The 27,994-nt window shown below is 45.5% G+C and overlaps 1 protein-coding gene across 3 annotated transcripts in view; it reads left to right on the forward strand.

The window, feature by feature from the left end:
- The first annotated feature begins 1,633 nt into the window (after nucleotides 1-1,633).
- ARHGEF4 (Rho guanine nucleotide exchange factor 4) overlaps nucleotides 1,634-27,994 on the forward strand; it is a 296,513-nt gene continuing 270,152 nt past the window's right edge. For all 3 annotated transcript variants that reach the window (XM_043576411.1, XM_043576412.1, XM_043576413.1), the window contains exon 1: nucleotides 1,634-1,754. In XM_043576411.1, the coding sequence (XP_043432346.1) occupies nucleotides 1,716-1,754 (39 nt within the window). In that variant the 5' untranslated portion in view covers nucleotides 1,634-1,715. The remainder of the gene's footprint in view (nucleotides 1,755-27,994) is intronic.

A 27,994-nucleotide genomic window follows, 5' to 3' on the forward strand; every position in this document is an offset into this window, starting at 1 on the left:
AAGTTTCCCCAAAATCATGTTCTCCAGAAGGAAAACTCAGACATAAGACTACATTTAACTTACTTACCCTTCATCACCCAATGTTGTCATTTCCCCCAAGACTGCTGAGAGATTAAATGGCAGAAAATATGGCAAGGACCTAGTTCAGGGCTGAGACACAGTGGAGGTGCTTGTAAATGGAACTGTTAGGATAGCTGTTATCTGACCTGGGGTATGTCTCTCTGTTAAACTCTGAGACTGGTCCAGACCCCAGTTCCTGGTCCAGGGATTCTCTGAATGAAGTCCCAAGATCAGCAGCAGCAACAGCGTCACTTGGGAACCTATTAAAATATAAATACTAAAGTGGCACCTGAGTGGCTCAGTGGGTTGAGCATGGACCCTAGGCAATGAAGAGTAAGGATTGGGATCCAGGATTTTCTGCTCTGGTCTGGCTGCTCTGAAGGTCTGGGAAGAAGCAGAAGTAGGCTGGGTGTGGGGGAGAAACTACTCTGCCAAGAAACACTGGACATGTGCTGCTGGTCAGAAATAGTAATCAAAGGGGCCAGAAATTGGGGAGGCCTGCAGGAATATGCAAAGCCAGTCTGGTCAGATGCTAACCGCCCCCCCCCCCCCCCCATGAGGCTCTGGATCCCAGAAATGGTAGGTTTGGAGCAGGAGTACAGTATGACACCCATGGGCCCTTGGCACTTTTCCTTCCTGGGTCTCTTTTAGAATAAATATATATAGATACAGATACAGATATATAGATATAGATATGATTTTAAATATATTTTTTACAACTGTGTTTGTATAAAGATTAATATAATCCAGGCTGGATATTATTATTATTATTTTACTCAAGTTCTTTTGTTTTTAAAAGCAATTAAAATTAAAACATTTTAGTTGGTTCATAAAAATCTTGTGGTTCTAGTGGCCCGTGGGAGTGTCTCTTGGACAGGCTTCCTGTCCTAAAGCCCCACAAAGAAAACAGCGAGGACTTCCCTTTGCCCCTGAGGGACGATTCCCAACTTATACCCTCCCTGCAGGGACGCGACTGGAACTGCAGGGAGAGGAGCTAGAGTGAGTTCTTGAGCAAGAATTAGTCCTGGGGATTCTAGCTCATCCTCAGCGCTCGTCAGGTACGTGAGCTCACACATGTTGCTGAGCCTGTCTGGGACTCAGTTTCCTCACATGGTAAATGAGAACCTCAGGCAAATGCTCTGCAGGCTCTCAAAGACTGAAAAGCAAAGCTCTCAGGCAGAAAGAGAGGCCTCCCCCCCCCCCCCCCCCCCCCCCCCGGGGATTGAGGGCAAAGTCTCAAGACGAGGGTATGGCGTACAGGCCCGGGACTCGGCGCGACGCGCAACTTGTGCCGCGTCGGGGCAGAAGCGCACGGCGCCAGTTCGCCCGCTCCTTCTTAGAGAGCGCTCCGAGGCTCCCCGAAAGGGCAGGAACCCCGCGGGAGGGGCGGTGGGGCTGTTCCCTGGGGCCCCTGAGCCGCGTCGCCGCCGATGGCTCCTAGTCTCGGGACGGGAGCGGGCGGGGCGGGCGCCCGGGAGCGTCCCGGGAGACCCGCAAGTGCCCGGAGTGGCAGGGCGCGGGGAGGCGGGGCGTGTCTGCCGGCCCGGGGCGAGCGCCGGGGCGGGGCGGGGGCTGGCGTTCCGGGAGCGCCGGTTCGGTCGCTCCGCTGCGGGTCCTGCCGGCGGGCTCCGGGGCCCCGGCTCCGTGGGGCCACCATGCTCAGCGTCGTGCACTTCCTCCGGAGCTTCCTCAAGGTGAGAGGCGGCGTCCGGTCGCGCGCGGGGAGAGCGGGAGCGCCGCGCTGCGCCCTGGGCTGGCTGCTGGGCACCGGGTGGGTGCAGGCACCCTGGGCGCGCCTGGCCGCCCCCAGCTTTCCAACGTGCCGACCGGTGTTCAGAGAGTGTGGCTGCCCCAACCACAGGGAAGGAGAGGCACTGTGTCGGCGGCTTGCCTGGACCGTCCTCGGCGAGGGCGACCGCCGGGTGCCGGCCTCCTGGGCACCTACTGGCCTTCGGCACGCGGGGCACTCGGCAGCCTAGGCCCCTCGGCGCAGGACGGCCGATTCCAGGAAGCACTGGCTTGTGCCTCAGCTAGTGGGCGCCCAGAAGTGTTTGATATTGTTATTACCTCGGCTGAGGGTTCCCAAGGGTACGAGGGAGGGGACCAACAAAGTTGGGCACCATTTTGAGGAAGGTGTGTCTAAGCAGGAGGAGGGGAACAGGAACCTGACTCTCCCCAGGCCCAAAGTCCCGGACTGTTCACAAATGGCCCATGGGAACCCACTTATCTGGGGTACCTCTACCTCCCCTGCCCCCAGTGGGGGCCCCAAAGTGAGCAGTAGGCTCCAGGGCACTGTCAGATGGGGGAGCAGGGGGCATCTGCAGATTGCCAAGCTCCACCTCCCCAGGTGAGCAAGGTGGGAGGTGGGTGGGAGGGAGGCAGGGTGGGGTTGGCTCTGACTGCCAAAGCAACTGCGTACAAAAGAAGCAGGGGAGTACTGCCAGAGCTACAGCCCAAGGAGGGAGCAGCTGTGAGTGGACCCAGGGCAGACAGTGGGGCAGTCTGTGGTGGGGGGAGTGGCCCTGCTTAGCAGGGAAGCCACTCTGTCCTGTCAGAGTGACAGCCCAAGGAGTGGGGGGCTGTGAGTGGACCCAGAGCAGACAGTGGGGCTGTCCGTGGTGGAGGGGGGGGGGTGCTGGCTAAGCAGCCCTGCTTAGCCAGAAGCCACTTTGTCCTCAGGGTGCAGACTAAAGGGACAGGTTCAATTCTCTGACTCTGAGAGCTCTGGGGAAAGCAGCAGGCTAGATGACCCAGAGCTGGACCTGCGGGAGTGCTCCCCTCAGCCTGTTCCTCAGCCAGTGTGGACTCATCCCCAGGGATAATGACTTGTTTATAAACTTAGCAGGGAAGAGGATGGAGTCTTTCAGCTTGCAGGGTACTCACTTCTGTTAGTGACTGCAGGAGATGCCTCAGAAGAACATAGGAGCCCGGCTGGTATCAGAGTTGTGGTTCTGAGCACACAGATGCCCTCTTCTGTCACTGACAGGGTATACAATCTTGGGACAGTCATTTAACTGCTTTGGTGTTTTATTTTCCCATTTCAAAAATGTGGGTGATAATTCCACATCTTCCAGAGTGGATGGAAGGATCTTATTACAGAATATACATGTTCTTATAAAAAGGTGAACCTGTGACCATGTTCCTTCCCGTCCATGCAGTGGCAGCAGTAGGTCACCTGGAGGGGAGTTGGCCAGGCAGAATCTGAGAAGCCTAGTGGACCCAGAAACTCACGGAGCAGACAGGTGTGGCTGGGGAAGAGGTCCCTAGATATCTCAGGGCAACTGCCTTGCCCATCTGCTGACTGGGACCCTCCTTGGAAGGGGGACCTTTGGGAAGGTGTTCTAAGGGGCACACTATCTCACATTCCCAACCTGTTCCGAGAAGGCTTTCTACTTCTCCTTGTCCCCAGACCCCATGCCTATCCTCAGGTCCCTGGAGGTGCTGAGACACTTCAGGCCTCTGTCTATACACATATGACGACAATCAGATGTACCTCTCAGAGGATCTCTCTTTCTACTGTCCTTCAGAGCCACCCTTGGGAGGGGCCCTGAATGCCATTACAGTCCACTTCTGGCTGTGCAGGTATATCTTGCAGAGCCACCTGTAAACACAGTTCACACATGTTCTTCCTCAGACACTGGTCACAAAGAATGCTCTATAAGGCCACAGGTGCAGGAAGTGAAGGGAACCACTTGCTCAAGTCACCTCCTGATCCCTCCTGGGCCTGGGCCTGTCTTGATGGGTAACTGACTTGGTTGTTGGTTGATCAAGAACACTGCTTTGTCCTAGGAAACTCAGATCCTTGGGTCCCAGTCAGACTTTGGTAGCAGAGACACAGATAGGCTCCACCAAGGCCCAGGGCAAAAACAGTCCCTCAAACCCCAGGCCCCGAGTAAGACTTGCTCCAGACTCTACACAGCATCCAGTTCTGCTGTGGGCACTCTTATGCTATGGGGTCCACAGGGTGTGACACCTCACAGTGCAGAGGTGGACTCTGCACTTGGGTGGGTCCCACACAAAGCTCACTGCCTTTGGGATCACTCAGCAAATGAATGGGAGAAGCACACCCAAGGAGGAAATATGTTGCCTCAAAACTCCACAGGCCCACCAAGCATTGTGAAATCTTCCTTCATGGTAGGGGGCCAATGTCTAGCAACATGTCTTTTGCTTTTTATTTTTCTTAATTGTTTTTAATTGTTTAATGTTTATTATTTATTTTTAAGAGAGAGAGAGAGACAGAGTGTGAGCAGGGGAGGGGCAGAGAGAGAGAGAGAGGGAGACACAGAATCCGAAGCAGCCCCAGACTCTGAGCTGTCAGCACAGAGCCTGATGCAGGGCTCAAACTCATGAACCACGAGATCATGACCTGAGCTGAAGTCAGAAGCTTAACCGACTGAGCCACCCAGGTGCCCTGCTTTTATTTTTTTTAATGTTAATTTATTTATTTTGAGATAGAAAGACAGAGACAGAGTGTGCACATGTGCATGAGCAGGGGAGGGGCAGAGACAAAGGGAGAGAGAGAATCCCAAGTGGATTCTGCATGCTGTCAGCCTGGAGCCCAACAAGGGGCTCAATCTCATGAACCGTGAGATCATGACCTGAGCCAAAATCAAGAGTTAGACACTTAACCAACTAAGCCACCCAGGTGCTCCTCTCTTTTATTTTTAAAGGGCTGTTCCAAAATGTTCCATACAACTGTCCACCTCTACTGCCTGCCTGGAGCCTTCACCAAAGTGGAAGGTCCTTCTGTTTTCCTGGAATTTAGGTCCCACACTCTGGGGCACAGTAGGGTACCTTGCCACTTGCTGTTCTTTAAGTCTTGTCAGTATGACATAGTTGACCAGCATAAGGTCCTTTGGGGTATAAAGGTCAGGGTTTCTTCTAACTAAATGGTGACACAGAATCAGGGAGCTACTGAAGCCCTGAGACAGGTGGTGAAGTTTTGTTGCTGTCCCTGTCTTGAGGAAAGCAACCTACTTCTGTTATTCCTATATGTTAAGATGGGAAACATACACACTCACACATGCACACACAAGCACAGTTTTCACCAAATCACTGGCCGAGGAGTGTAATAGATTTGTTCCATTTAAGAAGATCATTTGTAGGACAACATAGACCGGTCACAATTAAGCCTAAAACAGCACACCAACATTCTTTAAGGTCTCACGTATTCTGTGCAAGCCAAGCTGGGAAGTTGAGTAGGGATGCAGTAGAGATCTCCACCCCTGGTTGGAGATTCCTTACCCACCAGATGTTAAATATTGCTTATGATGCCCTATTTTGGAGGAGAGAGGGTGTTCCAGAGGCTTCTGGTAAGCATTCCCTACCACGAAAGTCTCCACATAATGGATGAATGAACCAGGGTGGAGTTTCTATCAGGAAACTGAGCATGTCTCTGAGCTCCCAGGGACTCACTATGATCCCCCAGGAACTGGGGAATCACCCAGGAACTGGGGTGATCCCCCAGGAACTGGGGAATCACCATAGGACAGATTCAGGATCCCAGTGGGCTGCTAAGAGGCTGGATGTACAGCAAGTCCCCATTTTTGACCTGGCATGCCTCCTACCTCTTATTGGCCCTCATTCCTGGTGGTGAGCTTCCTGACCTTCCAGGAATTAGTGTTAGCTGTGAGCCAGTGTTCAGTAATCCCTGAAGTCTAGGTATTTTTCTGTATAGGAGCCTTTAAAAGACTCACAGTATGTGCTTAGGATGATTTTACAAGTAACTACCCCTCATTGAAGAAACTTTGGATCTATTGTTTCAAGTCTGAGAATCAGTCAAGAGGAGTGGAATCAGGCAAGTGGAGTTTAATCAGTGAACATTTATTGAACACCTACTATCTGCCAGACACTGTTCTAGGCACTCATGGAGCCTTCTGTTTACCAGACCTAGTTTAATTCTTTTTAACATTTTTTTTTATCAATATTACACAAGTACAATAGGACCCTATTGGTGTTGCTCATCCATTTTAGTTCTGGCAGCCCCATGATTGATTATTCAATGACAAAGAACCCCTGGCATCAAAAAATTCTGATATTACTTTGCTTCTGGCACTTAAATACTGCTTCTCTTCCTTGTCATGCCAGCTCCTGCCATCCCATCTGTAGAATTCCCACCCAAACTAGCATCTCTCATCAGCATTGCAAGCTGGTAGAGAACAGTGTTTATGGCAGTTTTCCGAGATGTTGACATTCTTTTTGCCAAAGTAGTTTTTCGTGCCTTGGAGGTAGGGCATGTCTTTCTGATCCTCCAGGGGACATAGTTAGGGGATGGTAAGCAGGTTGCTCTTGATAAATCCATTCCAACATTTTATTCCTTCAGATATTTGGTTTCCTTCAAGGACTTTCTGGCTTTTTAGTTTCATTTCATGGGTTGGTTTAGTTAACCAACACACCACCTACTGGAACACAGACTGACTTTTGGAGCTGGTACATTGACTCCAAAATGGGTGGTCATTCCCGTATCAACATATTCATCCCAACCCAGAATGTTTTCCTTACCTCCTTGGTCAGTTAATCCCAGTATCCATTTCTACCCACCCCCTCAGCTTCTTTCCAGTACATGTTAGCAAAATCATAATTTTCTGAAACATGAGCTCTTTCCTCCATAGTTTGACTTTGATTGGTTCCTGTGGCCATGCTAAGATCTGACTCTACTTTGAGTCAGGGCAGGGGAGGCAGGGAAAGGGAAAGGGGTAGATATGAGGAGAGGTGGGCTCAGTTTCCAGAATAGGGGTGAACAGGCTCTTGAAGCAGCCAGAGAGAGAAGCAAGGACTGCATGGGTTTATGAATTCCCTCACAGAGCCCCACTCCTCGGACCAGGGTTCCCATTTTTTCCTAAATGACACTCTTTCACTCAAGGAGCAGGGAAACAATCCGTTCAGCTGTCTTTTTAATTCAACAACCCACAGATAGATGGACTCAGACTGCTTTGGTTTAGGGATGTCTCAGGCCTGTGATTGCAGAGAGAAGATACACTGTCATAGCCAGTCCCTGGGAGCTCAGAGACTTGACTTTGTTATTCTCTCTTTAAGCTGGCCAGAACAGTTAGAAGCAAGAAGTACACCCCATAGTACTTGAGTTCTTTGTGCCTTTTTCTCAGGTTTTGTCGTAAGAGTCACTTTTCCCCCCAAAAGCCCTTACTGGACATTTGGCCACAGCTGATTTAATTAGAGGTTTGCCATGCATGCAATGAGATGCCAGAGTTCCATAACTTAATTCCCAATATACTTTCACTGACTTTGGCATCAATTGGGTGTAATAACCAATCTCAGACACTCTTTTCCCCTTTCCTGACAGGTCTGTTATCTAAAATCATCTTGGCACCAACTTCTTTACTACTGAAGTCTCTTGGTTGCAAAAGACAGAAATGGACTGCAGTCAAGTGAAAAAAAAGTAACTGTCTTGGCAGGGTTCAGGGTAGCTCACAGGGATCCAGAGAGGCAAAGCACATTAGGTCCTTCTAGGTGGGCTAGCTGCTTAGGATGCTCCTGGGGGACACTTTACTGGCTCCTTACTAAGGATACTGTCTAGCTCCCTCTTGTAGACTTTTAGCTTTGTCCTCAAGATCCAAGGTCCTGGCTGGAGGTTAGCTGAGCTGCCGTTTGAAAAGTAGGAAGAGAGGATATCTGCTCTCTTTCTATTTTTGACATGGATAGGCCCCAGTGTCTGAATTCTCTTAGGATCCCCTCCTTCCTCCCAATCATGGCTGCTGTTCAAATGCTGGGCCGGAAAGCAGAAAACACCCCCTCATGGCATGCAATTAAGGGAAAGTTCCACCAGGACTCACTCAGCCTCCCAGCTTTGGGGATGGGGGAGTGTAAGCCCCAGGTGCCTGGGGACATTTGCTAGTGGGTCACCCACATGTTTGAACTTTTCTGGGTAAAGGTCAGAGCAGGTACCTGAGGCCACAGAGACCCTATCCTATGAGAGGTCATGGAGAGGCCTTCCCTTTGAGTCCTAAAGAAGCTTGTCCCACAGGATGGCAGAAAGGAGAGGGTAGATGGACAGGACAGACCAGGTATGGGGACCAGCTGCCTGCCAGGAGGCTGTCAGTACCTCCCCAGGGCTGCTGTCTCCCAGCCACCACTCAGAGACCCAGGGCTGTTCTCCTCCCTGGGGCCTGCTCTCCCACTCTGTTCGTCATGATCCTCAGCTGTGGCCATAAGTCAGAGGCCTTGGGGCATGGTTCCCACCTTTTATTCTAGCCCCTCACTCTGCTATCTCTGCCAACTTGGGAGGCAACTATGACAAGATCACCTCCACTCAGCCATTCAACCCATTCTTTGAGTACTTCCGTATTCTGGGTCCTATTTTCTCCCCCTACACTGTAGACTCTGAGAGGGAAGGGCTAGGGGTTGAAGCATAGTGTGTCTTTGGAAGTGTGAGTGTAGCCTGTGAATTAATTGCAGAAGACCTCAGCCAGTGAGAGGGCCTCTTAATCCAGAGGTCCTGAGTAGGCAGGCAGGGTGGATGGTTCTGGAGACATGAACTCTTGCAACCTTCTCTCCAAACTCAAGTGAGCCTAGCCCTACTGTCCAGGCATGGGGTGGCCCAGCCTCCCCAACTCTGGGTGCCTGGCCTCCCCTTAGCTGTAGGCAGTGACAACACTCTACTACTTGCTGCAGACTCAGCCAACTGTGAGATTCCAGGCACCGTTTGATAACCCAAGGGAGGGTTTGAATTTACTCTTGGTCTCATGTGGGGCTTACTGAGCCTGAATGTTTTGTTTGCTTCTCCTGCATGGTGGAACTGGGTGGCATGCTCATGCTCTTTCGGGAGTCCTTTTGTGGTTTTTACATATCTACAGTGGGCAGTCTCTCCCTTGCCAGTTGTAAGGATGTGAGGTTTAAGTGATATTGCTGGTTCTGGCCCCATGCCTGGCTACTGAACCCTCCTGAGTTACCTAGTCTGAACCCTTTGGGGGTATGGGTGGTGCTGCCTGTGAGGCCCTCCACCCTCTCATCAGGTGACCCACAGGTATATCACAGGTCATTGGTTGGAGGCTCCTGCACACTCACAGGGTGCCCTGCATCAGGGTGCCTCCTCACTGCACCAGCCTCTTGGAGCTTCCTTGCCCCATCTGTCTCTCAGGATGCAGTGTCACCTTCAGTATGTCTTCCCTGGATGCCTCCCCACCCCCTTCGGGCCCCTTCTCTATGCTGCAGCTCAGCCTCCTGAGCTACAGGAGTTCACTGGCTTGTAATTGTCTCTCACGCCTCCACACATATGTTCATTTAGATGTACCTTTATTAAGGGTCTTCTTACAGCTATTTCTGGTTTTCACTGTCCTTAGAAGACCCCATAACCACACAGTATAGTTTCCTCTTCCCTCAAATCCCCAGTTTTTCCATCTTACTCTGATGTGTGGCATGCCACAAACCCTAATGCAAAAACCAGCCTGATTACCTGAATCTGTAGTCTTCCTCAGCCACAGTTGCATGTCAGAACCACTGGCTATACCCAGACCAAGTGAGGCAGAATTCAGGGCAGGGCCCTAATCACCAATGGGTGACTCCATTGGGCAGCCTCGCTGAGAATTGCTGTACTATAGACCCTGGAGCTACCTGCACAGTCCATCAGAGCAGGGCCATTCTTGAGGCTTCGCTGGACTAAAGAGAAGCTGAGGTCAGACCATGCATTGCCCTCCAACCTTCACACCACCCTGTTATAACCGAGGCAGGGAGCATATACTTCCCTGCCCAGCAGACACCACCATGTTAACTGTAGTGAGTGTGGGTAAGCCCCATTAAGATGCCACTACAGACCCATCCCACCCAGGCCAGCTTGTTGTGCCTTGAGCATCATCTGTGTTTGTACCAAGTAGGCTGATTGATCTCTCCTTGACCACATTTTGCCTGTGAGCTTGAGAAGGGATCTTCTTGGAGCAAGTTCTGGGTCTGGAAGCCACCTGCTGACCTGCTGTGGCACCTGCCCCTCCTCCTGGGTCCCCTTGTGTTGGTGGTGGGCCCATGGAGCCCCAGCATGGACCAGCTCTCTCACATTGCTCAGTGCTCCTTCATGTGAACCTGTCCATCTCAGGGGTGTTGTGGAAGTTAGCTGGGATAGTGAAAGCATGGGAAAGCGTGGGACTCAGGCAGCTCAGAGTGAGAACTCAACAACTATTAGTTATCTCCTTATATTTTTCTTCCCCAAAACAAACGGGTTTTTTTTCTTATAGCCAGTGGAATTAAATGGAAACCCATGTCTTGTTACTGGGCTGTAATGGTGCTATTTATGCTGATGCCATGAGCTACAGTTCCTGATATAGGGACAAAGTCTGTGTTCAAGAGGAGAACACTATTAGAAACTCGCCTCAGAATGGTCCACACAGAAGATGGGAAAAGCCAGGGTCCTGGGAGTGGTTTCCTCCATGTGGACATTGAGGCTTGTGAGAAAATGGGAAACAGCTAAGTGGTGGTCCATCCACACCATGGAATACCATGCAGCAACAGAGAAAATGAGCTGCTGGTGCACTCACCAGCCTGGGTCACTCTCCAGAGAGCTAGGCTAAGTGTAAGAAGTCACAATGCTGTATAATTGCATTTATCTGAAATTCCAGACACTAATGAGTCTCTAGTGACAAGCAAACTCATCAGTGGTGCCTGGGGACAGGGTTAAGGGCAGGTGGGGGCAGGAGGGTGGGATGACAGAGGGACAGGAGGTGGTGGAGGCATACGTTGTTTTGAGTGTGGTGATAGTTTCATGCTTTGTACTCATGTGGGAAACCATCCAGTCATACTTTCAGTGAGTGCAGTTGTACCTATCAGCTACCTCCTACCCTGGCAGAACCGGCCCAAGGTCTCCTGGCCAGAGCCTCTCAGAATACTCTTCCTACTCTGAAAACAAGGCCCTTTCTGGGTGCCACATGCACAGAGACCATGCTGGTTAGTGAGAGCATGGAGACCCTGCCTAAAAAAGAGACAAGGTGATTCTGGCTTCCTCAGCTGTGTGCTCAGCAGAAGAGGTCCTTAGGACATGCATGTCTGTGCATTGTTGATGATGTGTCATTTCTGGCTGGTTCTGTGAGAGGTGTAAGGCCTGGGCGCTGTGCCCACCTGGGGTACTTGGTCATCTGAGGCCTCACTCCTGAAAGTATGCAAATGCCTCCTTGCATCTCTGTGAGGTGGTGTTAGAAGGACTGGCTGTAGCATTTGGGCCTGGTGAGGAGGGTTTGGAGAGATTTAAGGAAGCAGGGCTTTGCTCTCCCCTGGATGTGGGAAGGAAGCAGGGGCAATTCTGTGATTGAGCGACTTAAGAAATCTTACCCAGCAGGAGGGACAACAAGTCTGAGGCTATATCTGGGACTGGTAAAGCAGCAACTATCATTCAGAGTAGCCAGCATGGGGCTGTTAGTCTTTGTGAGCTGGACAATAAACACGTGCTGTCTGTGCCCAGCAGGAATATGACAGGGGCTTCTTCTTGTGTTTCTCCATCACTATCCCAGAGTAAAGTGATGTTCTGCCTAAAAGTGATGTTCTGTAACACTGTTCATGTTCCATAGGATGATAACAGGGCCCAGCTGTGACACCAGCCAGCTCCTGCATACTGTGGCTACTGTTGTCTTTCTTGCTCATTTGGAAATGAGTAGAGTACACATCCAGCCCCTAGAGAACTTTATCCACAAATACATGGCGAGACTCCTCCTGACCATGGTTACTACAGAGGGGACCCAACAGATATTCTAAGAAAAGCCCTAGGGTGATTGTGCTGTGTACCATGGCTAAGAACCCACATATATTCCTGACTTGCCGAGTCCAGCAGAGTTGGTGCTCCATGCTCTTTCCACCACCACTTCCTCCTCCTGCCCCCTGCTAAGCCAACTCCACTTTCCAGCAGGTTCTTTCTTCCCCACTCAAGAATCTGGCCTTGCCCAGCATTGCAGGCCATCCACATGTTGCTCAGTGCCTAAGCCAAATCTCACCAGGGGGCAGCTGTGCAACCCTGTCTCTGTCCTTTAATATCTACTTTTTACCTGTCTTGCAGAAGCTGCAAGACAGAGGAGATGTTGATTACCATGGTGGACTTAGGGACACCACAATGTCCTAACTACATATTTGGTGTGACTTAATTATCCAAATCCACAGTCTTCAGACCTGTAAAATGGGCTGATGATGTCTCTGAAAAGTGGTTGTCAAAGTTAATGTGCTCACATTTGTAAAATACCTGGCCTAGAAACCTTGAGTGTTCCCAAGGACTAGAGCCCAAGTCTAGTCTAGTTCCCAAGGTGGGAACACATTGATATTCTGTCCATTCCTGTGTCTACTCCAGTCCCTTCTCTGTCTCTGAGTTCTAGAGTTTGTAAAATGTCAGGTGAGGGTTCACTGGAGAAAAAACACTGGCTTAGAGAAGGTGGAGAAGATGTGGCCTCTAGCTGGAGGGTGATGAGTAAGGTGTGGAGGAGATGGGCACTGGGAAGACAGCTCCATGAAGGGGCAGCTAATGTGGCCCCACCCCTGTGTGAAACCTGGTGCCTCTTACCCTATTCCACCTCCCTAGGCCAGCCTCTTACCTTCCCCACAGGCTCTTCCTCAACCCTGTCTCAGAACAGGGTAGGAGCTGAGTGTCTGGACAGGGAATTCTGTGGGCAGACATGTATGGCAGGTCACCTCTGAGTAAAGCTGACTGGCCATGTGCAGACCACAGGTATGGGACAGGCCCTGTGGGGAGCAGGAACTCCTTAACTCAAAGGAAAAAGAGACGTGGACGTGGGACATTGGGGGCAGTGGACTGGCACTGAAGGCCCCAGTCTCTGAAGTAGGAGTGGGGCTGTATTTGCAGTGTGATGGTATTTGTGTGAGGCAGTGTCCTCTGGGGCAAACTGTCCCCCTGACCACTGCTGTCTTTCAGGGCTGCCCTCGGCAACTGCCCCTGAATGGGCAGTGACTCCCTTAGGCCAGGATCAGATCTAAAGCATCCTACACTCTAGCCTGTTATACTGATTTGAACCCCAAAGTTCAGTTCATTCATTCCAACACATAGAATTTGCCAAGTCCTCTTTGATCCCAGGCCCTGTGCTAAGGAGACTAAGCTATGAGTAGGATGCAGTCTGGCCAGCTGCAAGCCCCTGGTAAGTGATTCTGAACACTCTTGAATTATAAGGACAGCAACTTTTGAGAATTAAGTAGAGGATATATATGAACCGTCATGCTGCTTGAGGATTCATATGAACTCTGCATGCTTTTGTGTACATGGACCTTCTGCTTCCAATTTCAGAGGCCCACAAAGCCTGTGGATGGTGAGTTAAGACCCCTGCTCTGGGTTGCAAGCTCCTAAGGACCAGGGCCACTGTTTCTGTTTCCTTCCCTCAGTGCCCAGCATGGAGCTTTGAGTGAAGTGGAGGTTCTGTACATGTTTCAGTGAAGGGACTGGTAACATGGCCCTTCACTCCAGGTCACTAAGACCTAGGTCCTAGGGGATAGGCGGGTTGTCCATGTTAGTGGGATAAGGTGTCAGACACTACCCATAGTGGGTAGGCTTCAGTGAGACCACAGTGAGGGGGGCTTGGCAGCCCCAGCCCAGAAGCATCTCCCTGCGGGTCCAGTGGCCTGGATTCTGGCTCTTATACCTCCATTCAGTGTGGTCTTTAGCAGAGCAGCATCTCAGAGCATGTTTGTTCCTCTCTAAAATGGACACAGTGCCTACCTGGTGGAGCCCCTAACCCGAAGAGTTAACAAGAGAGTGTTAGGGGTCTCAGGGAGCTTTGGCTCCTCATAGGGGTTTGTAGAGAGGACACCCTGTTGAGTGTTCAGTGTCATGTCAGAAAAGCACAGAAATGGGCAGGGCAAGGAGACTTTGGGATGTGTGGAAGTTTTCCGTACCCTATACAGAGGTCCATTCCCTTTCCTGTCCACAGAGGCAGCCCTGACTGGGGCCCCAGGACCCTAGCTGCTAGGTACAAGCACAACAGCCACCTCCTCCTGGGGTACACCCCAGAGGGCTGGCCCAGGTCACCTTTCTTCACAGAACCTGAAGGAGATTCACTTCAAATAACCTAGGAGAGGCACTGTAACATCCCACCTTTCCTTGAGTTTAAGGTACACTTAAAAAAAAATTGCTTAATACTTTTGAAATCAAGATGCACTTATACTTGATGTGTACATTTAAAAGTGATTTATTCTTCCTTCTCAAAAGTTGTCATTAACTTAGTGGCATCTTTGCATTGAGGAAATAGGATAGTTGTAAACGTCACATATGATCAAGAAACATAGTGTGTGACCTCCCTGGGAGACCCCAATTCAAGCCCCCCCGCCCCATTTGGGGGCCTTATAACTCCTAGATCAGGCCAATCTAGCCCACTGAGGGTTCTCGAAGGATCCTGGAATGCATTCTTCCAAGACATCCTCAAAGTGACACACAAAGACAGTTGGACAAGCCTCCCTGGCAAGAACAGATTCCCCCAAAGTCCCACAGAAGCTCCTTGCCCCAGTCCCCAGAGCTATTCATATCACCTCTTACTAGAAGTGTGTGTAGTCAGCATGTTTTTGTGTCTGATAGATAGAGCAAGAGGCATGTTGACTGAGTGTGTGCTGTATCCTTCTTCATGCAAATTGAGTCACCTCTCAGGGCATTTCAGGGAGCAGGCACTTCTGGTGACCCCTATGGTCTGGAGTCTTCCCAGAGAGCTGTTGACACAGGCAGTGGCTGGGCCACAACATTCAAGGATTGTTTTTCTCTGGGGACTGGCTTTATGCTCCTCCAATGAGCCAGGTCCTGGGACCCCCTCCAACTTGTCTATCACACACACCTCCCAACTCCAAATCCCCCCAAATTTGCCCAATGCCTGTCTCAGAACACACAGGCTCCCTCCGGCCCAGATGCATGTGTCCTAACACAAGTCACAGAGTAAGTAAAACACACCACCAATGGGTAGCGGGGACAGACCATAGGAACGTCAGAGCCTCTAAGAGGGGTGATGTGGCAGCAGGCAAGCAGGTGTTTCTCATAACAGAGGCCTCATTTTGTACATGCAAGAGTTAAAACTCAGGGGTGGTGAGCAGAGTGGTGATGGGGGAACAAGGAAATAATGGAACAAGATCCAACTTCAAAACCCCCACTTTTCTGCATATTGGGCAGCCCCCAGCAATTTAGGCTTTCCAGTGAGACCCTTTCTGATGACATTCTGAGGTCATACAGGGCCTTTGTCATGTATGTGCTTCTGTATCAGAAGAAGAAAACTCCCTGTGCAGGGTGTGATGTGCTCCAGGCCCCACCATGCAGCCTGCACAGTGGCCTCAGAGCCCCCAGGTGCAGGCCCTGCCTCGGCTAGGACCTGGGGCTGCCATGCCTGCATATCTGCTATAAGCCCTATTAATAGGTCTGTTCTGGTGCAAAACTGGAGTAGCCACCCTGGTAAGTCCCCCACTCAGAGCTCTGGGAAGGTACAATGAGATGTGAAGTTCTCCAGGTTTGTGCACTGTGTATGGCACTAATCAAAAGTGAGGTGTACCGACTGGTATTAAAGTGCAGACATGTTTGCACTTGGAGAAGGACAAGTACTGCCTGTAACTGGGAAGGGATAGTTTCTCCATGACCAGAGGTCAACACACACCTTTCCCTTGCCTGTAGTAGGGTGGCAGGTTGAGGAGGGAGGAGTGATCCGGGAAAGGCAGAGCAGCGAGGACACAAAGCAGGATGCATCCATAAGTGGTGATAGACATCGCCTGCCCACCACAGGCGGTTGATGCGCAGTTGGTATGTGGATCATTATTTCAGTTGTTGGGAGAAGAGCCTGTGCAGGCGCCTCACCTAGCTCTAATTTACATTAGGGGATTGTGCAGTGTTGTTTCTTGGGCAGCTATGTTTTTTCAGAAAAAGGAAAGCCACACTCTTCTCCATGAGATGGACAACTAGGAAATGTGGGCAAGAGTGTGCCCCAACAGAGCCTGGGAGCAGTTCCTTCAGCTTGGGGAAACCTCTTTGGCTAAGTCTAAGGTGAACAGGCTACCCTCACCCTGCCAGGAACAGGATCTACTGCCAGGGTTTGGATGGGCGGCTTCATGCTGTCTCTGGTCCAAGAAATTGGAAGAAAGTAGGCCGTGGGCCTCGAGTGTACCTGCAAAGCTTCAGGTCAGAGTCCAGCATTTTGTGGGCCACATGAAGAGCAGAGTGACATCACCAACACAGACACTACTACTAATTATCCTGGTTACTGCCATCATCAGCTCACCTGTGATCTAGAGCTAGTCACCGACCCTTGCAGGGCCTCTGTGGTAAATGAGGATATGAAGACTCACTGTGCCAGTCTCCTGGGGATTCTATAATGTTCACAAAACGTGAACATTCTATAATGTTTGTACACGCAGAGATTGGGAGTCAGAAAGACCTCATCCAGATTTAAATGCCACCAGTTATGCCATACCATACTAATGCAAGTATAGCTTGAGCAGATTGCTGTTCTGAGCCTCATAAGGATCCTGTAGAATAAAGACAATACTACCTGCATCCTTTTAGGTTTAAATAGTGTATATAAGGTACAGAGGATGTGGTGAGCACTTCATACATAGCTATTTTATTATTATAGATGTTATTTTTATAATAGGAGAGACAAATTTCTCCAACTTTACAGTTTTTACTCAAGAGTTTGCTGAGCAGCTGCTCTGTGCAGTCCCTGTAACTGGGGTTCTGGAAGGGCCGAGACATTTTGTCCACTAGACTACAAGTCTAGCGGGAGAGACAGATCAGCCAACAACAGCAGCAGCAACAGCATCAATGGCAACAATAACAGCAACACCAGTGCAGCCAGGGACTGAACCCAAAAGTGGTCAGAGTTGGGGACAAACTCTGAGAGGAACACTCAACCCTGCCTGGGGCAAAAGGGAGAATCCTGGAGAACCAGGGATACTGAGAAATAAACAGACCATGATGCAAAAATGTGGGAATCACTAGTGTCAGGGGTGCCTGCTGCCTGGAGAAACTTAAAGAAGGCTGCATGGCTAATGTGATACCTGAGGGAGACTCTGAAGAGTAAGCTGGAAGGAGCCTGGTGAGGCTGGTAAGGACAACATGCAAAAAGGCAAATAATCAGAGAGGGTGTGTATTGTGAGTGTAAGAATCTCAGAAAAATCACAGGGTATATGCTGGGACATGGAAGAGATCATTCTGGAAGCAGACTAGGGCCAGGATGGGCCTTAGCCTGGACATTTCCTGAGGGCAGTGGAGACCCAGAATAGTGACATCAGATGTGGGTTGTGTAGAGCACAAAAGATGATTGATTGGGAATGAAGCCATATTGGACCTTACCAGATGATAATTCAAATCCATAAAAGGAAATGAAGAGAATCAGAAATGGTAAATAATAAGGTTAATATAACTAACTCTAAATATATATTTCTCTCAACTTTTAAAAAAATATAAAATTGTATAAAATAATAATTATAACAATGTGTTGATGGGTTAGTAATATTTATAGACACAAAAAAATTAATAGCACAAAAAAGGAAGTATAGAGCTATATTGAAGTAAAGTTTTTATGTCTCACTAAATTAAAATCATATAAATCTGAAGCAGATCCTGGTAAGCTGAGTATTGTAAGCACTTAAGAAAACAGCTAAGAAAATATGGTTAAAAAAAAGCACTGAAGGAATTAAAATGTCATGCTAGAAAATATTCTAAATGCCAGGAAGAAGGGGCAGAGGCACAAAAAAATATGACACATAAAGAAAATAAGAAAGTGGCAGATATCATCTAAAGCAGAAATTGTCAGAATGGATAAAAAATAAAGAGGGATATTTTATAATGGTAAAAAGGTTGATCCATCCTGGGGCACCTGGGTGGCTCAGTCAGTTGAGCATTTGACTTTGGCTCAGGTCATGATCTCTCAGTCTGTGAGTTTGAGCCCTGTGTCGGGCTCTGTGCTGACAGCTCAGAGCCTGGAGACTGCTTCAGATCCTGTCTCTCTCTCTCTCTCTCTCTCTCTCTCTCTCTCTGCCCCTTCTTCGCTCATGCTTTGTCTCTCTCTCTCTGTCAAAAGTAAATAAATATTAAAAAAATTTTTTTTAATAAATTATAAAAAAGGTTGATCCATCCAGATAATATAACAATCACAAATACATATGTACTTACTAACCAAGACCCAAAGTACAGGAAGCAGAAATAGGCAGAATTAAAGGGAGAAATAAACAATTTAATAATAACAGTTGGAGACTTCAATATCAGACTTTAATTGATAAAATAACTAGGCAAAAGATTAACAAGCATACAGAGGTCTTGAATAGAACCGTAAACTATTTAGACATAATAGACATCTATAGAGTGTTACTCCAAACAAAAGTAGAATGCACATTCTTCTCAAGTGCGTATGAAATATTTTCCAGAATAGACCACATGTTGCATAAAACCAGCATGAAAAATGTAAAAGGATTGGGGTGCCTGGGTTGCTCAGTTGGTTAAGTGTCTGACTTCAACTCAGGTCATGATCTCACAGTTTTGAGTTTGAGCCCTGTGTTGGGCTCTGTGCTGACAGCTCAGAGCCTAGAGCCTACTTCAGATTCTGTGCGTGTGTCTCTCTCTCTCTGCCTCTCCTCCCTTTGCATTCTGTCTCTCTCAAAAATAAATATTAAAAAAATTTTTTTAATGTAAAAGGATTGAAATCATACAACGTATGTTCTTCAATTAAAATGGAATTAAGAAATCAATGACTGAAGGACATTTGAGAAATTCATTAAATATGTAGAAATTAAATAACATACATTTATTTTTTTAAGCAACACACTTTTAAATAAACAATAGATCAAGAAAAACATCACAAGGGAGACAGGAAACCATCAAAACCTTAGAGGAGAAAGCAGGAAAAGACCTCTCTGACCTCAGCCGTAGCAATCTCTTACTCAACACATCCCCAAAGGCAAGGGAATTAAAAGCAAAAGTGAATTACTGGGACCTTATGAAGATAAAAAGCTTCTGCACAGCAAAGGAAACAACCAACAAAACTAAAAGGCAACCAACGGAATGGGAAAAGATATTTGCAAATGACATATCGGACAAAGGGCTAGTATCCAAAATCTATAAAGAGCTCACCAAACTCCACACCCGAAAAACAAATAACCTAGTGAAGAAATGGGCAGAAAACATGAATAGACACTTCTCTAAAGAAGACATCCGGATGGCCAGCAGGCACATGAAAAGATGTTCAGCGTCGCTCCTTATCAGGGAAATACAAATCAAAACCACACTCAGGTATCACCTCACGCCAGTCAGAGTGGCCAAAATGAACAAATCAGGAGACTATAGATGCTGGAGAGGTTGCGGAGAAACGGGAACCCTCTTGCACTGTTGGTGGGAATGCAAATTGGTGCAGCCACTCTGGAAAGCAGTGTGGAGGTTCCTCAGAAAATTAAAAATAGACCTACCCTATGACCCAGCAATAGCACTGCTAGGAATTTATCCAAGGGATACAGGAGTACTGATGCATAGGGGCAGCACTCTCAACAATAGCCAAATTATGGAAAGAGCCTAAATGTCCATCAACTGATGAATGGATAAAGAAATTGTGGTTTATATACACAATGGAGTACTACGTGGCAATGAGAAAAAATGAAATATGGCCTTTTGTAGCAACGTGGATGGAACTGGAGAGTGTGATGCTAAGTGAAATAAGCCATACAGAGAAAGACAGATACCATATGTGTTCACTCTTATGTGGATCCTGAGAAACTTAACAGGAACCCATGGGGGAGGGGAAGGAAAAAAAAAAAAAGAGGTTAGAGGGGGAGAGAGCCAAAGCATAAGAGACTGTTAAAAACTGAGAACAAACTGAGGGTTGATGGGGGTGGGAGGGAGGAGAGGGTGGGTGATGGGTATTGAGGAGGGCACCTTTTGGGATGAGCACTGGGTGTTGTATGGAAACCAATTTGACAATAAATTTCATATATTAAAAAAAAAAAAAGAAAAACATCACAAGGAAAATTAGAAAATACTTTAAGATGGATAGAGGCAAAATCACGAGTTACCAGAACTTACAGGATACAGCTAGAGCAGTTACAGCTTAAAGGAAAGTGATAGCTATAGGTGCCTAATTTAGAAAAGAAGAAAGAATGAAGAATCCAAAAAGGAAATTTAAAAATTCCATTTATAATAGCATTAAAAAGAATAAACTATTTAGGACTAAACTTAATCAAGGAGGCCAAAGGTTTATACACTGAAAACTGTAAGATGTTGCTGGCAGAAATTAAACAAGACAAAAATAAATGGAAATACATTCTGTGTTCATGGACTGGAAGACTTAATATTATAAGTGACAATGCTACCCAAAATGATCTACGCATTCAGTGCAATCCCTATCAAAATCCCAATGACATTTTTTTGCAGAAATATAAAAACGCATTCTGAAATTCATACGGAATCTCATGCAACTCTAAATAGCAAAAATAATTTTGAAAAAGAATAAAGTTAGAGAAGAAAAACATAGGAGTAAATCTTTGTATCTTGGGCTGGGCAGTAGTGTCTTAGATAAAACAACAAGAGCAGAAGTGACAAAAGAAACATACAAATTTCGTCTTATTCCAGGGAAAAACTTTTGTGCTGCAAACATAAAAATACCATCAAGAAAGTTAAAAGTACACAGAGTGGGAGAAAATATTTGTAAATCATATATCTGATAAGAGATTTATATACAGGAGATATATATATATAAATAAAATATATAAATAAAAAATATAAATTATTCTTATATAAATATAAATATATTTATAAATATATATAAATAAAAATATTTATATTAATATAAAATTTATAAAAATAAAATTAATATAAAAATAATATATAAATATAATAAATATAAAATTAATATAAAATTTATATTAATAAATATTAATATTTATTTTATTTATAAATTTATTTATATAAATAAATAAATTTAAATTATTTATAAATATATAATATATAAATAAATATAAGTATATATTTATTTATTTATAAATTATATAAATTATTCTTATATAAATATAAAAATAAATAAAATATATAAATAAATATGTAAAAATAAAAATATATAAAATAAATATATAAATATGTGTGTATATATATACACACACACACAAGCCTTAGAACACAATAATAAAAACACAGCCCAAATATAAAACTAGGGAAAAGATTTGAATAACTACTTCTCCAAAGAGGCTGTATAAGTGGCCAATAAACACATCTAAATTTGGTCAGCATCATTAGTCATTAGAAAAATGCAAATCAAGGGGCACCTGGGTGGCTCAGTTGGTTAAGCGTCCGACTTCAGCTCACGTCATGATCTCATGGGTTCATCAGTTCCGAGCCCCTCATCGGGCTCTGTGCTGACAGCTTGGAGGCTGGAGCCTGCTTCTGATTCTGTGTCTCCCTCTCTCTCTGCCCCTCTTCTGCTCACATTGTCTCTCTCTGTCTCTCAAAAATAAATACATGCAAAAAAATATTTTTAAAGAAAAATGCAGATCAAAATCACAGAGATACCATTTCACACCCACTAGCATGGCTCTAATAAAAAATATAGACACAAAAAAGTGTTGGTAAGGATCTGGAGAAGTTGGAACCCTAATACATTCCTTGTAGGACAGTAAAATGGTGCAACCAATTTGGAAAACAGTTTGGCAGTTTTTCAAAATGTTAAACATAGAATTGCCCCATGTTCCAGCAATTCCATTCCTATGCATTTATCTAAGAGAAATGAAAGCAAACATCCACGCAAAGACTTGTACACAAATATGCAAAGCAACTTCATTTACAATAGTCAAAACCTGTGAACAACTCAAATGCCCATCAGCAGTCAAGAGGATAAACTGTGGCATATCCACACAATAGAATACTTCCCACAACAAATGAATGAATTATTGATACATACAACATGGACAAATCTCAAAATAATTATGCCTAGTGACAGGAGCCAGTCACAAAGATGACATGATGTACAATCCCACTTATAGGAAATAACCAGAATTAACAAGTCTGTAAAAACAGAAGGTAGGGTGGGGTTGAGGGTATGTTTTTGGATGTGTAATAGGGAATGCTAGTAAGATTTCTTTTGGGGGGAAAACATCCTCAAAGTAGACTGTGGTGATGGTTGTAGAACTTGATGAGTTTATTTTAAAAAATCCAATTGTCTACTTTAAATGGGTAATTTGTATGGTATGTAAATTATACCTCAATAAATATTTTATTTGTTTATTTTTTTTAATTTACATTTAAAAAAATTTTTTTTATATATGAAATTTATTGTCAAATTGGTTTCCATACAACACCCAGTGCTCATCCCAAAAGGTGCCCTCCTCAATACCCATCACCCACCCTCTCCTCCCTCCCACCCCCCATCAACCCTCAGTTTGTTTTCAGTTTTTAACAGTCTCTTATGCTTTGGCTCTCTCCCCCTCTAACCTCTTTTTTTTTTTTCCTTCCCCTCCCCCATGGGTTCCTGTTAAGTTTCTCAGGATCCACATAAGAGTGAACACATATGGTATCTGTCTTTCTCTGTATGGCTTATTTCACTTAGCATCACACTCTCCAGTTCCATCCACGTTGCTACAAAAGGCCATATTTCATTTTTTCTCATTGCCACGTAGTACTCCATTGTGTATATAAACCACAATTTCTTTATCCATTCATCAGTTGATGGACATTTAGGCTCTTTCCATAATTTGGCTATTGTTGAGAGTGCTGCCCCTATGCATCAGTACTCCTGTATCCCTTGGATAAATTCCTAGCAGTGCTATTGCTGGGTCATAGGGTAGGTCTATTTTTAATTTTCTGAGGAACCTCCACACTGCTTTCCAGAGTGGCTGCACCAATTTGCATTCCCACCAACAGTGCAAGAGGGTTCCCGTTTCTCCGCAACCTCTCCAGCATCTATAGTCTCCTGATTTGTTCATTTTGGCCACTCTGACTGGCGTGAGGTGATACCTGAGTGCGGTTTTGATTTGTATTTCCCTGATAAGGAGCGACGCTGAACATCTTTTCATGTGCCTGTTGGCCATCCGGATGTCTTCTTTAGAGAAGTGTCTATTCATGTTTTCTGCCCATTTCTTCACTGGGTTATTTGTTTTTCGGGTGTGGAGTTTGGTGAGCTCTTTATAGATTTTGGATACTAGCCCTTTGTCCGATATGTCATTTGCAAATATCTTTTCCCATTCCGTTGGTTGCCTTTTAGTTTTGTTGGTTGTTTCCTTTGCTGTGCAGAAGCTTTTTATCTTCATAAGGTCCCAGTAATTCACTTTTGCTTTTAATTCCCTTGCCTTTGGGGATGTGTTGAGTAAGAGATGCTACGGCTGAGGTCAGAGAGGTCTTTTCCTGCTTTCTCCTCTAAGGTTTTGATGGTTTCCTGTCTCACATTCAGGTCCTTGATCCATTTTGAGTTTATTTTTGTGAATTGTGTGAGAAAGTGGTCTAGTTTCAACATTCTGCATGTTGCTGTCCAGTTCTCCCAGCACCCTTTGTTAAAGAGGCTGTCTTTTTTCCATTGGATGTTCTTTCCTGCTTTGTCAAAGATGAGTTGGCCATACGTTTGTGGGTCTAGTTCTGGGGTTTCTATTCTATTCCATTGGTCTATGTGTCTGTTTTGGTGCCAATACCATGCTGTCTTGATGATGACGGCTTTGTAGTAGAGGCTAAAGTCTGGGATTGTGATGCCTCCTGCTTTGGTCTTCTTCTTCAAAATTCCTTTGGCTATTCGGGGCCTTTTGTGGTTCCATATGAATTTTAGGATGGCTTGTTCTAGTTTCGAGAAGAATGCTGGTGCAATTTTGATTGGGATTGCATTGAATGTGTAGATAGCTTTGGGTAGTATTGACATTTTGACAATATTTATTCTTCCAATCCATGAGCAGGGAATGTCTTTCCATTTCTTTAAATCTTCTTCAATTACCTTCATAAGCTTTCTATAGTTTTCAGCATACAGATCCTTTACATCTTTGGTTAGATTTATTCCTAGGTATTTTATGCTTCTTGGTGCAATTGTGAATGGGATCAGTTTCTTTATTTGTCTTTCTGTTGCTTCATTGTTAGTGTATAAGAATGCAACTGATTTGGGCGCCTGGGTGGCGCAGTCGGTTAAGTGTCTGACTTCAGCCAGGTCACGATCTCGCGGTCCGTGAGTTCGAGCCCCGCGTCAGGCTCTGGGCTGATGGCTCAGAGCCTGGAACCTGTTTCCGATTCTGTGTCTCCCTCTCTCTCTGCCCCTCCCCCATTCATGCTCTGTCTCTCTCTGTCCCAAAAATAAATAAACGTTGAAAAAAAAATTAAAAAAAAAAAAAAGAATGCAACTGATTTCTGTACATTGATTTCGTACCCTGCAACTTTGCTGAATTCATGTATTAGTTCTAGCAGACTTTTGGTGGAGTCTATCAGATTTTCCATGTATAATATCATGTCATCTGCAAAAAGCGAAAGCTTGACTTCATCTTTGCCAATTTTGATGCCTTTGATTTCCTTTTGTTGTCTGGTTGCTGATGCTAGAACTTCCAGCACTATGTTAAACAACAGCGGTGAGAGTGGACATCCCTGTCGTGTTCCTGATCTCAGGGAAAAAGCTCTCAGTTTTTCCCCGTTGAGGATGATGTTAGCTGTGGGCTTTTCATAAATGGCTTTTATGATCTTTAAGTATGTTCCTTCTATCCCGACTTTCTCAAGGGTTTTTATTAAGAAAGGGTGCTGGATTTTGTCGAAGGCCTTTTCTGCATCGATTGACAGGATCATATGGTTCTTCTCTTTTTTTTTGTTAATGTGATGTATCACGTTGATTGATTTGCGAATGTTGAACCAGCCCTGCATCCCAGGAATGAATCCCACTTGATCATGGTGAATAATTCTTTTTTTTTTTAATTTTTTTCAACGTTTTTTATTTATTTTTGGGACAGAGAGAGACAGAGCATGGACGGGGGAGGGGCAGAGAGAGAGGGAGACACAGAATAGGAAAGAGGCTCCAGGCTCTGAGCCATCAGCCCAGAGCCTGACGCGGGGCTCGAACTCACGGACCGCGAGATCATGACCTGGCTGAAGTCGGACGCTTAACCGACTGCGCCACCCAGGCGCCCCTGAATAATTCTTTTTATATGCCGTTGAATTCGATTTGCTAGTATCTTATTGAGAATTTTTGCATCCATATTCATAAGGGATATTGGCCTGTAGTTCTCTTTTTTTTTTACTGGGTCTCTGTCTGGTTTAGGAATCAAAGTAATACTGGCTTCATAGAATGAGTCTGGAAGTTTTCCTTCCCTTTCTGTTTCTTGGAATAGCTTGAGAAGGATAGGTATTATCTCTGCTTTAAACGTCTGGTAGAACTCCCCTGGGAAGCCATCTGGTCCTGGACTCTTATTTGTTGGGAGATTTTTGATAACCGATTCAATGTCTTCCCTGGTTATGGGTCTGTCTGTTCAAGCTTTCTATTTCCTCCTGATTGAGTTTTGGAAGAGTGTGGGTGTTCAGGAATTTGTCCATTTCTTCCAGGTTGTCCAATTTGTTGGCATATAATTTTTCATAGTATTCCCTGATAATTGTTTGTATCTCTGAGGGATTGGTTGTAATAATTCCATTTTCATTCATGATTTTATCTATTTGGGTCATCTCCCTTTTCTTTTTGAGAAGCCTGGCTAGAGGTTTGTCAATTTTGTTTATTTTTTCAAAAAACCAACTCTTGGTTTCGTTGATCTGCTCTACAGTTTTTTTAGATTCTATATTGTTTATTTCTGCTCTGATCTTTATTATTTCTCTTCTTCTGCTGGGTTTAGGCTGCCTTTGCTGTTCTGCTTCTATTTCCTTTAGGTGTGCTGTTAGATTTTGTATTTGGGATTTTTCTTGTTTCTTGAGATAGGCCTGGATTGCAATGTATTTTCCTCTCAGGACTGCCTTCGCTACATCCCAAAGCATTTGTATTGTTGTATTTTCATTTTCGTTTATTTCCATATATTTTTAAATTTCTTCTCTAATTGCCTGGTTGACCCACTCATTCGTTAGTAGGGTGTTCTTTAACCTCCATGCTTTTGGAGGTTTTCCAGACTTTTTTCTGTGGTTGATTTCAAGCTTCATAGCATTGTGGTCTGAAAGTAAGCATGGTATAATTTCAATTCTTGTAAACTTATGAAGGGCTGTTTTGTGACCCAGTATATGATCTATCTTGGAGAATGTTCCATGTGCACTCGAGAAGAAAGTATATTCTGTTGCTTTGGGATGCAGAGTTCTAAATATATCTGTCAAGTCCATCTGATCCAATGTCTCATTCAGGGCCCTTGTTTCTTTATTGACCGTGTGTCTAGATGATCTATCCATTTCTGTAAGTGGGGTGTTAAAGTCCCCTGCAATTACCACATTCTTATCAATAAGGTTGCTTATGTTTATGAGTAATTGTTTTATATATTTGGGGGCTCCGGTATTCGGCGCATAGACATTTATAATTGTTAGCTCTTCCTGATGGATAGACCCTGTAACTATTATATAATGTCCTTCTTCATCTCTTGTTACAGCCTTTAATTTAAAGTCTAGTTTGTCTGATATAAGTATGGCTACTCCAGCTTTCTTTTGGCTTCCAGTCGCATGATAAATAGTTCTCCATCCCCTCACTCTCAATCTAAAGGTGTCCTCAGGTCTAAAATGAGTCTCTTGTAGACAGCAAATAGATGGGTCTTGTTTTTTTATCCATTCTGATACCCTATGTCTTTTGGTTGGCGCATTTAATCCATTTACATTCAGTGTTATTATAGAAAGATACGGGTTTAGAGTCATTGTGATGTCTGTATGTTTTATGCTTGTAGTGATGTCTCTGGGACTTTGTCTCACAGGGTCCCCCTTAGGATCTCTTGTAGGGCTGGTTTAGTGGTGACAAATTCCTTCAGTTTTTGTTTGTTTGGGAAGACCTTTATCTCTCCTTCTATTCTAAATGACAGACTTGCTGGATAAAGGATTCTCGGCTGCATATTTTTTCTGTCTAGCACCCTGAAAATCTCGTGCCAATTCTTTCTGGCCTGCCAAGTTTCAAAAGAGAGATCAGTCACGAGTCTTATAGGTCTCCCTTTATATGTGAGGGCACGTTTACCCCTTGCTGCTTTCAGAATTTTCTCTTTATCCTTGTATTTTGCCAGTTTCACTATGATATGTCGTGCAGAAGATCGATTCAAGTTACGTCTGAAGGGAGTTCTCTGTGCCTCTTGGATTTCAATGCCTTTTTCCTTCCCCAGTTCAGGGAAGTTCTCAGCTATTATTTCTTCAAGTACCCCTTCAGCACCTTTCCCTCTCTCTTCCTCCTCTGGGATACCAATTATGCGTATATTATTTCTTTTTAGTGTATCACTTAGTTCTCTAATTTTCCCCTCATACTCCTGGATTTTTTTATCTCTCTTTTTCTCAGCTTCCTCTTTTTCCATAACTTTATCTTCTAGTTCACCTATTCTCTCCTCTGCCTCTTCAAGCCGAGCCGTGGTGGTTTCCATTTTGTTATGCATCTGTTTCTTGAGATACAGATTAAAGCGTTTTTCAGCTCCTCGTGACTGTTCCTTAGTCCCTTGATCTCTGTAGCAAGAGATTCTCTGCTGTCCTGTATACTGTTTTCAAGCCCAGCGATTAATTTTATGACTATTATTCTAAATTCACTTTCTGTTATGTTATTTAAATCCTTTTTGATCAGCTCATTAGCTGTTGTTATTTCCTGGAGATTCTTCTGAGGGGAATTCTTCCGCTTGGTCATTTTGGATAGTCCCTGGCGTGGTGAGGACCTGCAGGGCACTTCCCCTGTGCTGTGGTGTATAACTGGAGTTGGTGGGCGGAGCCGCAGTCAGACCTGATGTCTGCCCCCAGCCCACCGCTGGGGCCACAGTCAGACTGGTGTGTGCCTTCTCTTCCCCTCTCCTAGGGGCGGGATTCACTGTGGGGTGGCGTGGCCTGTCTGGGCTACTTGCACACTGCCAGGCTTGTGATGCTGGGGATCTGGCGTATTAGCTGGGGTGGGTAGGCAAGGTGCTCGAGGGCAGG

Source organism: Prionailurus bengalensis, chromosome C1 (assembly GCF_016509475.1).
Source record: "Prionailurus bengalensis isolate Pbe53 chromosome C1, Fcat_Pben_1.1_paternal_pri, whole genome shotgun sequence".
Taxonomy (NCBI): Eukaryota; Metazoa; Chordata; class Mammalia; order Carnivora; family Felidae; genus Prionailurus; species Prionailurus bengalensis.